At 37.1% G+C, this 11,330-nt stretch overlaps 1 protein-coding gene across 1 annotated transcript; it reads right to left on the bottom strand.

Moving 5' to 3' along the window:
* Nucleotides 1-875: 875 nt before the first annotated feature.
* Nucleotides 876-9,409, bottom strand: LOC131336303 (uncharacterized). Its single transcript, XM_058372088.1, has 4 exons — nt 9,160-9,409; nt 2,025-2,675; nt 1,827-1,925; nt 876-1,429 (listed from the first exon to the last, which is right to left on the bottom strand). The coding sequence occupies exons 1-4, from the start codon at nt 9,307-9,309 to the stop codon at nt 1,154-1,156; spliced, it is 1,176 nt and encodes a 391-aa protein (XP_058228071.1). The 5' UTR covers nt 9,310-9,409; the 3' UTR covers nt 876-1,153.
* Between the last annotated feature and the right edge of the window lie 1,921 nt (nt 9,410-11,330).

Below are 11,330 nucleotides of genomic sequence, written 5' to 3'. Positions count from 1 at the left end.
TTCAAATTTTTTTTGTATCACTTGGCTAATCATCAATTTTTTTAGGATTATTGCATTCTCATAACAAGAGAAATCTAAAAAGTAAAAAATTTTGACCGAAATCCAATTTTTTTTAGTAAAGACGAAAAAATTGACTTATTTATATTTTCGTCTTTATTCAAAAAAAATTGAATTTCGGTCAATTTTTTACTTTTTAGATTCCTCTTGTCATGAGGATGCAATAATCCCCAAAAAAAATGACAATAAGCTAAGTGATACGAAAAAAATTTGAATAAGGACAAAAAATAAGCCGCTTTGGCTTATTTGTCCGAACACCCTAGGGACGGAAAGAGTAATAAATAATAATAATAAAGTTAAAACATTTGTCTGTTGTGTGTGTGTGTGTGTATGTGTATATATATGTAAAGGTTCATATGAGCCGAGTTCAAGGTGGCTTGAGCTCGGCTCGTTTGTTAAATGAGCCCGTAGTGGAGCTTCAGCTCGTTCGTTTATGAACCGAGTCGAGTTTGAACGAGCTGTTAGCGAGCCGAGTCGCGAGCCGCTCGGTTCGTTTGCAGCCCTACTTATGCAATGAACTGTCCATCTAACAATGTTCCAAAACCAAACATGGCTAAGCTCAATTGGCCACCTGAGCACGCTCTTACTTGATGCGGAGAAAATTGTATCCGGTACCTAATAGCGTGGGTACGAAATCTCAACCTGAACAAGCAGCAGCAAAAAGATGGCAACTCTAGGCTTTTCATTTTTCATCTGCATACAAAATCAAAATAGACAAACTAGCTGCTGCTACTACTACTACTACAAGTTTCCAAATACCCCAGCTGTGAAGAAAAGGAGATAGATAAATTACCACAAAAATTACAAAAACATACCCATCACGAAAACTCTCTCTATATCCATGTACTTGAGTAAAATTAGCTCCAATCCACAAAAACAGTATTGAAGCACTCTATATGTCCGTTTACTTCAGTAAAATTAGCTAAATTGGAGTCTCAAACTAAAGCATGTATGCTTGTAAATATCTCACAACCAAGATAGCTGGTCCCTTGCTATTCAATCTTCTAAAGAGAAAGAAGAAACTTAGAGAACACTCGGTTTCATCATCCATTTACAGTCTCCTACATGGAGCTGCTCCAAATTCAAGAGGTCGCGTTTAAGAAGTTACCAGTTCGTCATCCATCATAAAGCGTTTCAAAGCATTATTATCACGTTGCACCCTCCCACTTATCTCCAAGCACAAACCTGTTGATTTGCCCTTGTTCAAATGATTCCCCTTAGTGGGTCTCTTGCCATGGCCTGGGTCAATGAAGATTGGTTGTACTTTAACAGTCGGGTTTGGTTTTATCCGGTTTAGTTCCCTCTCATCAGGTGGTCGTAATATACTGTTATCCAGCTCTAGCTCAGAAACATCATCTTCATTCATAAGCACCTGCGTGAATGGGAATACACTTCAGTTGATTCAAACTGTTAAACATGTTTTGCCTCATATAGAATATTAAGGTATATGCTACCATTAAACAGGTGCGAGTAAAAAGAAGTAGGGTTCCTCATATATAGGTGAACCCTACACAGAACAACTATTTTCTAATTATAATTGCATGTCGGAAGACTCGGAACAATAAAGGACACGTGGTAAGAGGTGACGCATTCAACTGGAATTGCAAGTAGAGAAAACTTTAGCTTATGATTTAAGAATATGTAACTGTCAACAGCCAGTCTCGAACCTGATTAACTTCAAGCCTCGTTGCAAACTTACTCAGAAAAAAAGTTCATGCAGTTAATATCACAAGCACAGACAGGATAGCTAATTTGCAAAGAAATACAACCTTGCGGCCAACCAAGTCAAAAGCAATAACCACTTTACTTCGTCTCGCCCGCTCGGCCTCTTCAATTTCCTCTTTTTTCTTCCTTAGAAGTTCCTTTTCCTACACAGAGCGAATGGTACAGATACAATAAATGAAAAGCTATTGTATCTTTATGCCAACTATGCAATTTTACACTACAAATTGCCATGAATCGTATACCTCCATTGACAACCAACTGTTGCCGTCAATCTCATAATAGTCGCTTTGGTCATCTATGACTGTCGTACGTGCTGCAGAGTTCCGGTCATAATCAACAAGCCTCTTCGCATAGGCTTCAGCTGCCACCTCAGCATCTGATAATAGGGGAACTGCGCCTTCATCCAAACCAGCATACGTACTTCCTTCCTTCAGCACAAGGGCACCACAGAATAGACAAGGTCCCTCCCCTTCTTGTTCACAAACTATCTTTCCACAAGATAAACAATTACTAATTAGTCTATGCCTACGAGCTTGGCATGAACACGGTTTTCCCTGCTGGAAAACAATGGACCCTTTAGCAGCATCAGCAAGTGAAACAACTTTTCCTGCCTTTTTCTTTTTAGAATTACCCTGGTTTCCTCTATGGGCGTTTTTTGATTCAATGGACTCTGGGGGCAGACGATTTTCCTGATTACTGGAAAGTGTGACCTCCTTTGGTGCCTTCGACTGCTTTTTGGTTCCACTAACTGAAACCTCATTTGAAGGTGGTTTGACATATGCATGCAATTTGGAAGACGGAGTTTCAGCAGAGCTGCTGCCTATTTCAGAATGACCTCTTCGTTTTAAATATTCATCAATTACACTTTTGCCAGCTTCTTGGCCAATGATATTCTGCAGATGAAGTAAACAAACAAAAAGGTTCATCCAAATCTTCAAATTCATGCACTTGATAAAGTAAAAAGAATTATGGGAAATGAACGTTGGGGCGTATTGTCAGTACGAGAACCAGATGCATAGGCTCTGCAAGAGAAAGAATATAGTGGGCTGCATAGGCTCTGCATTTCGTTTTATTTTAGCAATAGGGTTGATTTTGTAATTTCGTTCTTTAGGGTTCTAAGAGCCGTTATATAGGACTCAAGTCTTTCATTTGGGAGGAGGCCAAGATGTGTGAACACAGAGTTTGTTTGTGGGCTGAGGCTCTACATTTACCTTCACCTTCCTCCCCCTTGTCCAACACGAGCACTTCATATATATTATCCTCCTTATTTTATCATCTTTGTACATGTACACCACATGCTTTCAATTAACATATGTAGTACAAATGCAAACTAGTGGACAAGTGTCCACTTTTATCCATCTCCTTTATCCTTTCCCGTTAAATATATAATATATATCCATATTTTGCACATCAGGAATTAATACCCAAAATTTTGGTCCTTCTGTCTTATAACCCATGCCATATTTCACGAAGAACAGAATTTTACGCACTTCTCTTCCTTAAGAAATTTTGTCCTCAATACTTGATCTCAATTCTACGCCAACATCAAACAGTAGAAACTACGCTTCCACTGCTCATTCTCATCAAATCAGTCTTTTTTCTAACATCAGTATTAACCACACTTAAAGCTTAACAATCCTTGCAAGGGAAAAAATATATATGTTCCTTTGCAAGGCTATCATTACACTAATTTGCCAACACGTCCACATGCAGCCATGATAATAACAAAACATTACTGACTTACAAACCATATCAATTACAGTAATTGCAATCCATGTATCATCACTTGTGAACTTAAAGCTCCCAAAAATTCAATTCACATTCATCAATGGAATCCTGGTATATTTAAACCATACATATGCCAGCAAAAACTCTATCCTAAGTACAATATAAACAAATACAACTTAGCCAACATAACCACAGCAACACACACCTTTAATACACCACATAATTGACACAAAGATAGAAATTCCATGCCACAAAAGCAACACCACAAAGGCAATGCCTCACAAGGTAGTACCACAAGGGAAACTCTCAAGCCATAGAAACTCAACTCAATGACATTATCATTTCAAGCACAATTACCATACAAGCAAACTCAACCCAATACCGTTTTTGGATTCCAAAGTACTGTGGCCTACTGAGGCAACTTGGTATAAAGACAAGACTCGATGGATATCTTCTATGGACGGAGCTTTGGGTGCATAGATCACCAAAAAAGTAACTAATAAGACATCTTAACAACAAAAATCCAAAATGTCCATCACAAACTTCAGTCGAGAAGTGCTTACAAAATGGAGCAGCCACAACAAAGCGCACCAGGACAAACAACAAAAAACCCAACAGGATTAAAATCACACCTACCAATTATCCACTTTGGGACAAGACCCTCACCCTCATAAGAATATACAAATAAGTGGATATTGAGAAAGTTTCCCTTGGACTGACATAAGTAAACAACTCCATGTAACACACGTTCATATTCACATAAACAAACTAGTCGGCAAAATATGTAACAGCAAATCCAACCCCGCAAATTTAATTCCTGATCAGTTCATGTTGTGAAAATGCACTTAAGTTACAATTTAACGAACAATACAAATAATGAAACACGCGAATCCCTAATATCTTGTCATCTCAAGGCTACCTATTCAACTTATTTGGGTTTTAGCCAAATACATAATGATTATCTCTACATAGATCAAGGCCACATCCAGATCATTAACAATAATGTAAGACCTATAAACAAAAATACTAATCTAGCTTTATCAATACTGACAAGTAGAAAATATACCTAAGCTTAGTGTACAGAACCAAATGACCCGGCTCTGATACCCATCCCTCCCACCAGAATTCTACCAATCCAACCAAAATGAACCCAATATTTATTGAAATCATACAAGAACTAATCATTAACCCAACTCTTCGTTCTTGCTTTCTTGGATGCTCCGAAGATGCTTCTCTGCAGAAGATTGATCACTTATTTAGTTCTCCCTTTTCCCTTTCTGTCTTGTTTCTGGGATTTTAGGTGTTTTTCTTTTAGGTATTAGGATAGTTTAACTTACGTTAGGCAAAGATTTTGTTCTTTGTGTTTTTTTTAATTATTCTTTAAAGATAAATCCAAAAACTCACTTGTTTTCAAAACAAATTTTCATTTTCTCCTCCCTCCCCTCTCGACCTTTTGCATTGTGTTTGGACTAACCAGTTTTGCCGGTTTTTTGAAAGCAATTGGTCGTCATAGATTCCCTTAAATAGGATGTTCAAGGATTTCCTTATACATGCGCGCACCGTTTACATCAAAATATTCTTTGGCGTCAAGGGGAGAAGCAAGCTCGCAGCAGGAGACGAGGCCAGAGATGAGATCCCCATCCAAATCCAAACCACTCTCTTTCCTTTAACACATATCCACCAACGCCGACTCTCTCTCTCTCTCTCTCTCTCTCTCTCTCATCCTAGAGGCAGAGAGAGTACAAAATGGGTCGGGTCAATATTAGTGTGCACAAAACTTGAATTTTTTATTTTTTTAACCTCACCAAATGAAACAGCGAAAGAGAATTTTTTCAAATTTTCTTCTTTTTTTTTCCTTTTCATAAATTCTAAACAATCCTAAGAGCATCTTAAATTCGTATCATTTTTTCTAACCCAACTCAAAATTTGACTGAAAATACTTAAAAATGAAGGACATACTTTCTTGACTATCCTCTTTGTATATTAACTTTTCTTACCCAAATGAAGAGAGATCCAAATCAATACCTTTTCTTCCCAATATAGTTCTTCACTTTCATATTTACAAATGTGCCATTTTAACTCAAATTTTGGACAAGAAACCAAAAAACAAAACTATATTTGAGTAAAAATAAAGGTATATTATTGGGAAGGCATAGGAGTTTTCGAATCATACTTTTACCAAAGTTTGAGTAAAAAAATGGACTGAGATACTCTAATAGGCCCCACACTATCTTTGAATGAACTCTTGGAATAGGATGATCTCTCTCTCTCTCTCCAATGGACCCCTCGACCCAATCCAACCCAACAAAAGACCGCTGCAATCTCCTGGAAATGTATGCACTTTCTTTTCCATTTGTGCTTGGAGTTTCTGATTTTGGAATTTCTCTTTCGTAAACATTTCTGGTTTGGGCATTTCCTCCTTAATAAATAGTAACCTATTGAATTGAAGCTATTTGAATGCTTCCCTCTTTTAGGTTCTGTTTCTAGCTATGGCATTTGAGTTTTCTGTAAGAAAAGCACTAAAAAATAGGGCCATAAAAAAGATATCTTTTACTTTCTACTAGGTATAAAGGCAAGAACTTGATGGATATCTTCTACTTGAAGAACTTTGAGTGCATATATTACCAAAAAAGTAACTAAGATCTATTAACAACGAAAATCCAAAATGTCCATCACACGGTTGAGAAGTGCTTACAGAATGGAGCAACCAGAACAAAGTGCATAGGGACAAACAACCAAAACCCAACAGGATTAATATCTCACACTAACCAATTATCCACTTTGGGAAACACCGAAACACCCCACAAGACTCTCATAACAATATACAATTAAAAGAACATTGAGAAAGTTTCCCTTGGACTGACATAAGTAAACAACTCCATGTAATACACGTCATATTCACATTAATGAACTAGTCGGCAAAATATATAACAAAAAATCCAACCCCGCAAATTTATTCCTGAATCCTGATTAGTTCATGTTGTGAAAATGCACTCAAGTTACAACTTAACCAAACCAAACAAAACCAAACCGAGCCTTGCGTCCCAATCACTTGAGGTCGGCTACATGAATACGTTTCCTCCATTGAGCTCTGTCAAGGGCCACTTGTTCACACAGACCCATCATACTCATATCTTTGCGTACTACAGCATTTAATGTCAATTTAGGTCTACCCTTCCCCGTAACATTGCTATCTAGAGTTATCCTATCCGTTCTCTTAACTACTGCATCTTCTGGTCTACGGTAAATATGCCCAAACCACCTTAGCCTATTTTCCCTCAACTTCTCCTTTATAGGTGCTACACCTACCATCTCACGAACTGTTTCATTTCTAATCTTGTCTCGTCTAGTCTTACCACACATCCACCTCAACATTCTCATTTCCGCTACACTCATCTTGCTCACATGTTGTTTCTTAGTAGGCCAACATTCTGTCCCATAAAGCATCGCTGGTCTTATGGCAATTCCATAGAATTTTCCCTTCAATTTTGTGGGTACCCTCTTGTCACATAGTACACTAGTAGCGCTTCAACACTTGAGCCACCCCACTTGGATCCTATGGGTCACATCATCAGCAATCTCTCCATCTCTACTAATAATTGAGCTTAAATACCTAAAATGATCACTCTTTGATATCTCCTGGTCTTGGATCATCACTCTTTCTTCATGCGCACTACTGGTACCACTAAACTTGCACACCATATACTCAGTTTTACTCCTACTTATTCGAAAACCCTTTGACTCTAATGCTTCCCTCCAAATTTCTAGTTTCGTATTAACACCTCTAGCGGTTTCATCTACGAGGACAATGTCATCTACAAACATCATACACCATGGAATATCCTCTTGAAATTGTCTAGTCAATTCATCCACAACTAAGGCAAAGAGGTATGAGCTCAGGGCTAACCCTTGATGCAATCTTACGGTGATTGGAAATTCATTTGTTTCCCCTACTGGTGATCTATTGGTAGTGACAGCACCTTCATACATGTCTCTAATCACCTCGATATACCCTTTGGTCACTCATTTTCTCTCCAGAACCCACCATATGATGTCCCTAGGCACCCTATCATAAGCCTTTTCTAAGTCTGTGAAAAACATATGGAGATCCTTCTTCTTTGCTCTGTGTTTTTCTACCAATCTCCTTAATAGCTAGATAGCTTCCATGGTTGATCTTCCTGGCATGAACCCAAACTGTTTCTCTAACACTTTCGTCACCATCCTCAAGCGATGCTCAATAACTCTTTCCCACAACTTCATCGTATGACTCATCAATTTAATATCTCTATAGTTGTTGCAGCTTTGAATATCCCCTTTATTCTTATAGATAAGTACTAAGGTGCTCCTTCTCCATTCATCGGGCATCTTCCTAGTCATAATAATCTTGTTGAACAACTTCGTCAACCAAGTCACCCCCAAGTCACTTAGACTTTTACACACTTCAATAGTGATACAACTTAACGAACAACACAAATATGAAAAACGTGATTCCCTAATATCTTGTCATCTCAAGGAGCTATCTATTTAACTTATTTGGATTTTAGCCGAATACATAATGATTATATCTACATAGGCCAGAGCCACGTCCAGATCATTAACAATAACATAAGACCTATAAACAAGAATACTAATCTAGATTTATCATCACCGAGAATTAGAAAATATACCTAAGTGTAGTGCACAAAATCAAATGACCTAGCTATGATACCCATCCCTCCCACGAGAATTCGACCAATCCAACTGAAATAAACCCAATCTTCATTGAAATCATACAAGTACTAATCATTAACCCAACTCCTGCTTGCCTTCTTAATTTCTACATGATTTACCATATGCATGTACCACCCTTTTTCTCTTCTTCATATCTTTTCTCTTTATTATGTCACCTTTTCCTTTCTCTTCGACCTTTCCTACCACATTCTCCAACACGAGCACTTCCTATATATGCCAGTGCCACCTCCCACTTTTAAACTTATATCCACGTTTTTTATCCACTTTCTATATGTACATTGCACAACATATGCTCTAGCTTCACGTAGTACAAATGCTAACTAGCAGAGGAGTGCCCACTTTTATGCCTCTCCTTTATCCTTTTCCCCACGAATAAGTATCGAAATATGTACATCACGAATTAATACACAAAATCTTGGATTTTTGTTCCCTTTTTTATCAGTTGATTTTCGAACTTCTCGTTTATAGACAACTAGGCTTGTTGAAAATTCGAGTAACTAAACACATGAATGCATACAGTCACAAAAAAAGGGAATACTTGGGCTTATCCAAAACTCAAGTGGCACTGAGCAAATATAAACAATAAGTATATGCACACATTCAAAACTCTTAAGCCTCTCGAAGTTGCTAGGTTCAAATGTCGTATAATTCACTAGTGGCATAAAAATACCTCATGTTGTAAAAAACAATCAGCCTTCCAAGAACCGTGATAACCACGAAAAGTTACGAAACCAGAATTCGACATACGAGAAGATGAACCGTGAAGGAAAACGGGAGTTTCATCGTTTCATAAACTAATCAAACATATGAACCCTATGTTAAAAAAAGAAAAACCCAGCAAAAATATTTGCATTTATCTAGCAATCTATGTGTACGAATACATATATATTTGCGCAGAGAGAGAGAGAGAGAGGTTACATCGAGGTATTCTTTGGCGTCAAGAGGAGAAGCAAGGTCGCAGTAGGAGACGAGGCCAGATATAATATCCCCATCCAAATCCAAACCATTTTCTATCTTTCTACACAGATCAACCAACGACTTCTCTAGCCACTGTCCCGGCGACTCCATTCCCCCTCTCTCTCTCTCTCTCTCTCTTTCTCGAGTCCTAGTAGAGGCAGAGAGAAATACGAAACGGGTCGGGTCGATATTCGCCCATCGTGATACTAATATATACAACTATATAAATGCTAAATTCTACCTTTATATCGGAACCATTCACTTATTTATATTTCGACCGCGTCGAAAATCAACATTAATCGGTTATCATTTGATAGGATTTTTCAATGTATTAATTTTCGGAGAAATATGTTAAAATGGTTGCTGTTGTACTTTTTTTAGGGAGCTGATGATGTCAAAATTATTTTTATTTCTGTTAAAAAATTTTTTGTTCATGCTAAAACTCATTCATTGCCTGACTTAATTATCCCCACTACAATACTTACTTTACGAAAATGTCCCTTCAAATTCAAAGAATTATTTTATCTCCTTCCAAAATTTTTTCTTGTACCCATTAATTAGAAGCTATACGCAAAGCTATTTTACTAGTATTCTACTGGTTATTGCAACCATAGGATTTGGACTTTTAGGATTTGAACACTTGGCCACCATCACCTGCCTATTGGGTAAATCCAAGTTTTATAGTATTCCATTCCCGTCAATGCCCGCCACCATCCAAACGTCAATGTGGTGACGAGTCTTGGTAGTGATTTGCTTTGGGTTTTTTTTTTTTTTTTTTGTCAAGGCGGTAATTTGTACAATGACAATTATGTATTTTTCAACTTGATCTCCATCGATAACATCATCATTAGTTAGTGCCACGTTCTCTGTTCTTCTGTAAGGATGACTCTCAATTTGTAGAATTAACATTATTGCTCTTCTATTGTTTATTACAACTTTAAGGGTTTGAATAAATGTAAAGTCTTTTTTTCTTTAACTTTCGTAATGTAGATTTGATGAGTGAAGACTAGAGTATGCATAATGGAGTTTTTGTTCGAAGAATGGAGTATTATCATTTGTTAATTGCAATTTTAGAACTTTTTGGAATTGATGTTTAATTCTTGATGATGATGTGAACATTGCTCTTCAAAAATTAGCTCGTATTTGTTAGATGGGTTGCTCATGAATTGATAAAACATGTAACTGAAAAACATTGAAGTTTAATTTTTGTTTGCATATCTTATAAAATTAATTATAGTTTTGCTTGTAAATTGTATTTTTGCTTGAAAATATGGAATTGGAAAACGCCACTTATGGGATTTTTAGGGGTATTTTCGTAAAGTAAGTGATGTAGTGGAGGACAATTAAGTCATGTAATGAATGAGTTTTGGCAGGAACAAAAATAGTTTTAGCATTATCATTTTTTTTATAGGCTGCTGATTTTGCCACTCTCTTTTTGTTAACGTCACTCATCTGCAAGTGTATTTTTTGTGTAGGGGAGTGATGTTAACAAAAAATGGGGTGGCAAAATCATTTCCCTTTTTGTATAACATTAATGCATTTTGAATTGATATCAAACATTTTCAATCATCATGACTTTTGATGTAGTCGGCGTTTCAGCGGTCTCTAAAAAATAAACGGTTCTGATCATTTTTTTGGAAAAGGCCTACAAAAGACCGAAAACTGGACGGGACTGGAGGGAGGCAAGATCTGAGTCCATTGAGCATGTTCATTTTAGGGAAAATGACGGCCCAAAACGTATTTTGATAATTAATACATGCCAAGGACATTTTCAGTATTAACAAATATTCTCATCATGTTCTTGGCGGTTATTAATTATCAAAACACGTCATTAGCTGTTATTTTTCCTTCGTTTTTGGACTCTAGACCCAGCATGTTCGTTTTGATACTCTAGAGTCTAGACCCAAACTTTTCTCTTTGTGCTCGAGCCCCAATAAATTTTAACTTTTATTTTTCCATCTCTCTCCGTTCATTACATCAAAAAAAATTACCTCTCCCTCAAAACGCAAAAGGAATAGGGATTTCCATAAAATGTTGCTCCACAGAAGAAAAATCAACTGCACAAAGCTTGAATATGAATTACTAGGGATTGTGCCCGTGCCTGAAGGCATGGCGCAACGTGTTGTGAACAC

This window comes from Rhododendron vialii, chromosome 8a, assembly GCF_030253575.1.
Source record: "Rhododendron vialii isolate Sample 1 chromosome 8a, ASM3025357v1".
Classification (NCBI taxonomy): domain Eukaryota; kingdom Viridiplantae; phylum Streptophyta; class Magnoliopsida; order Ericales; family Ericaceae; genus Rhododendron; species Rhododendron vialii.
Note: the sequence above shows the minus strand (reverse complement) of the source record. Positions and strands in the feature narration are given on the sequence as shown.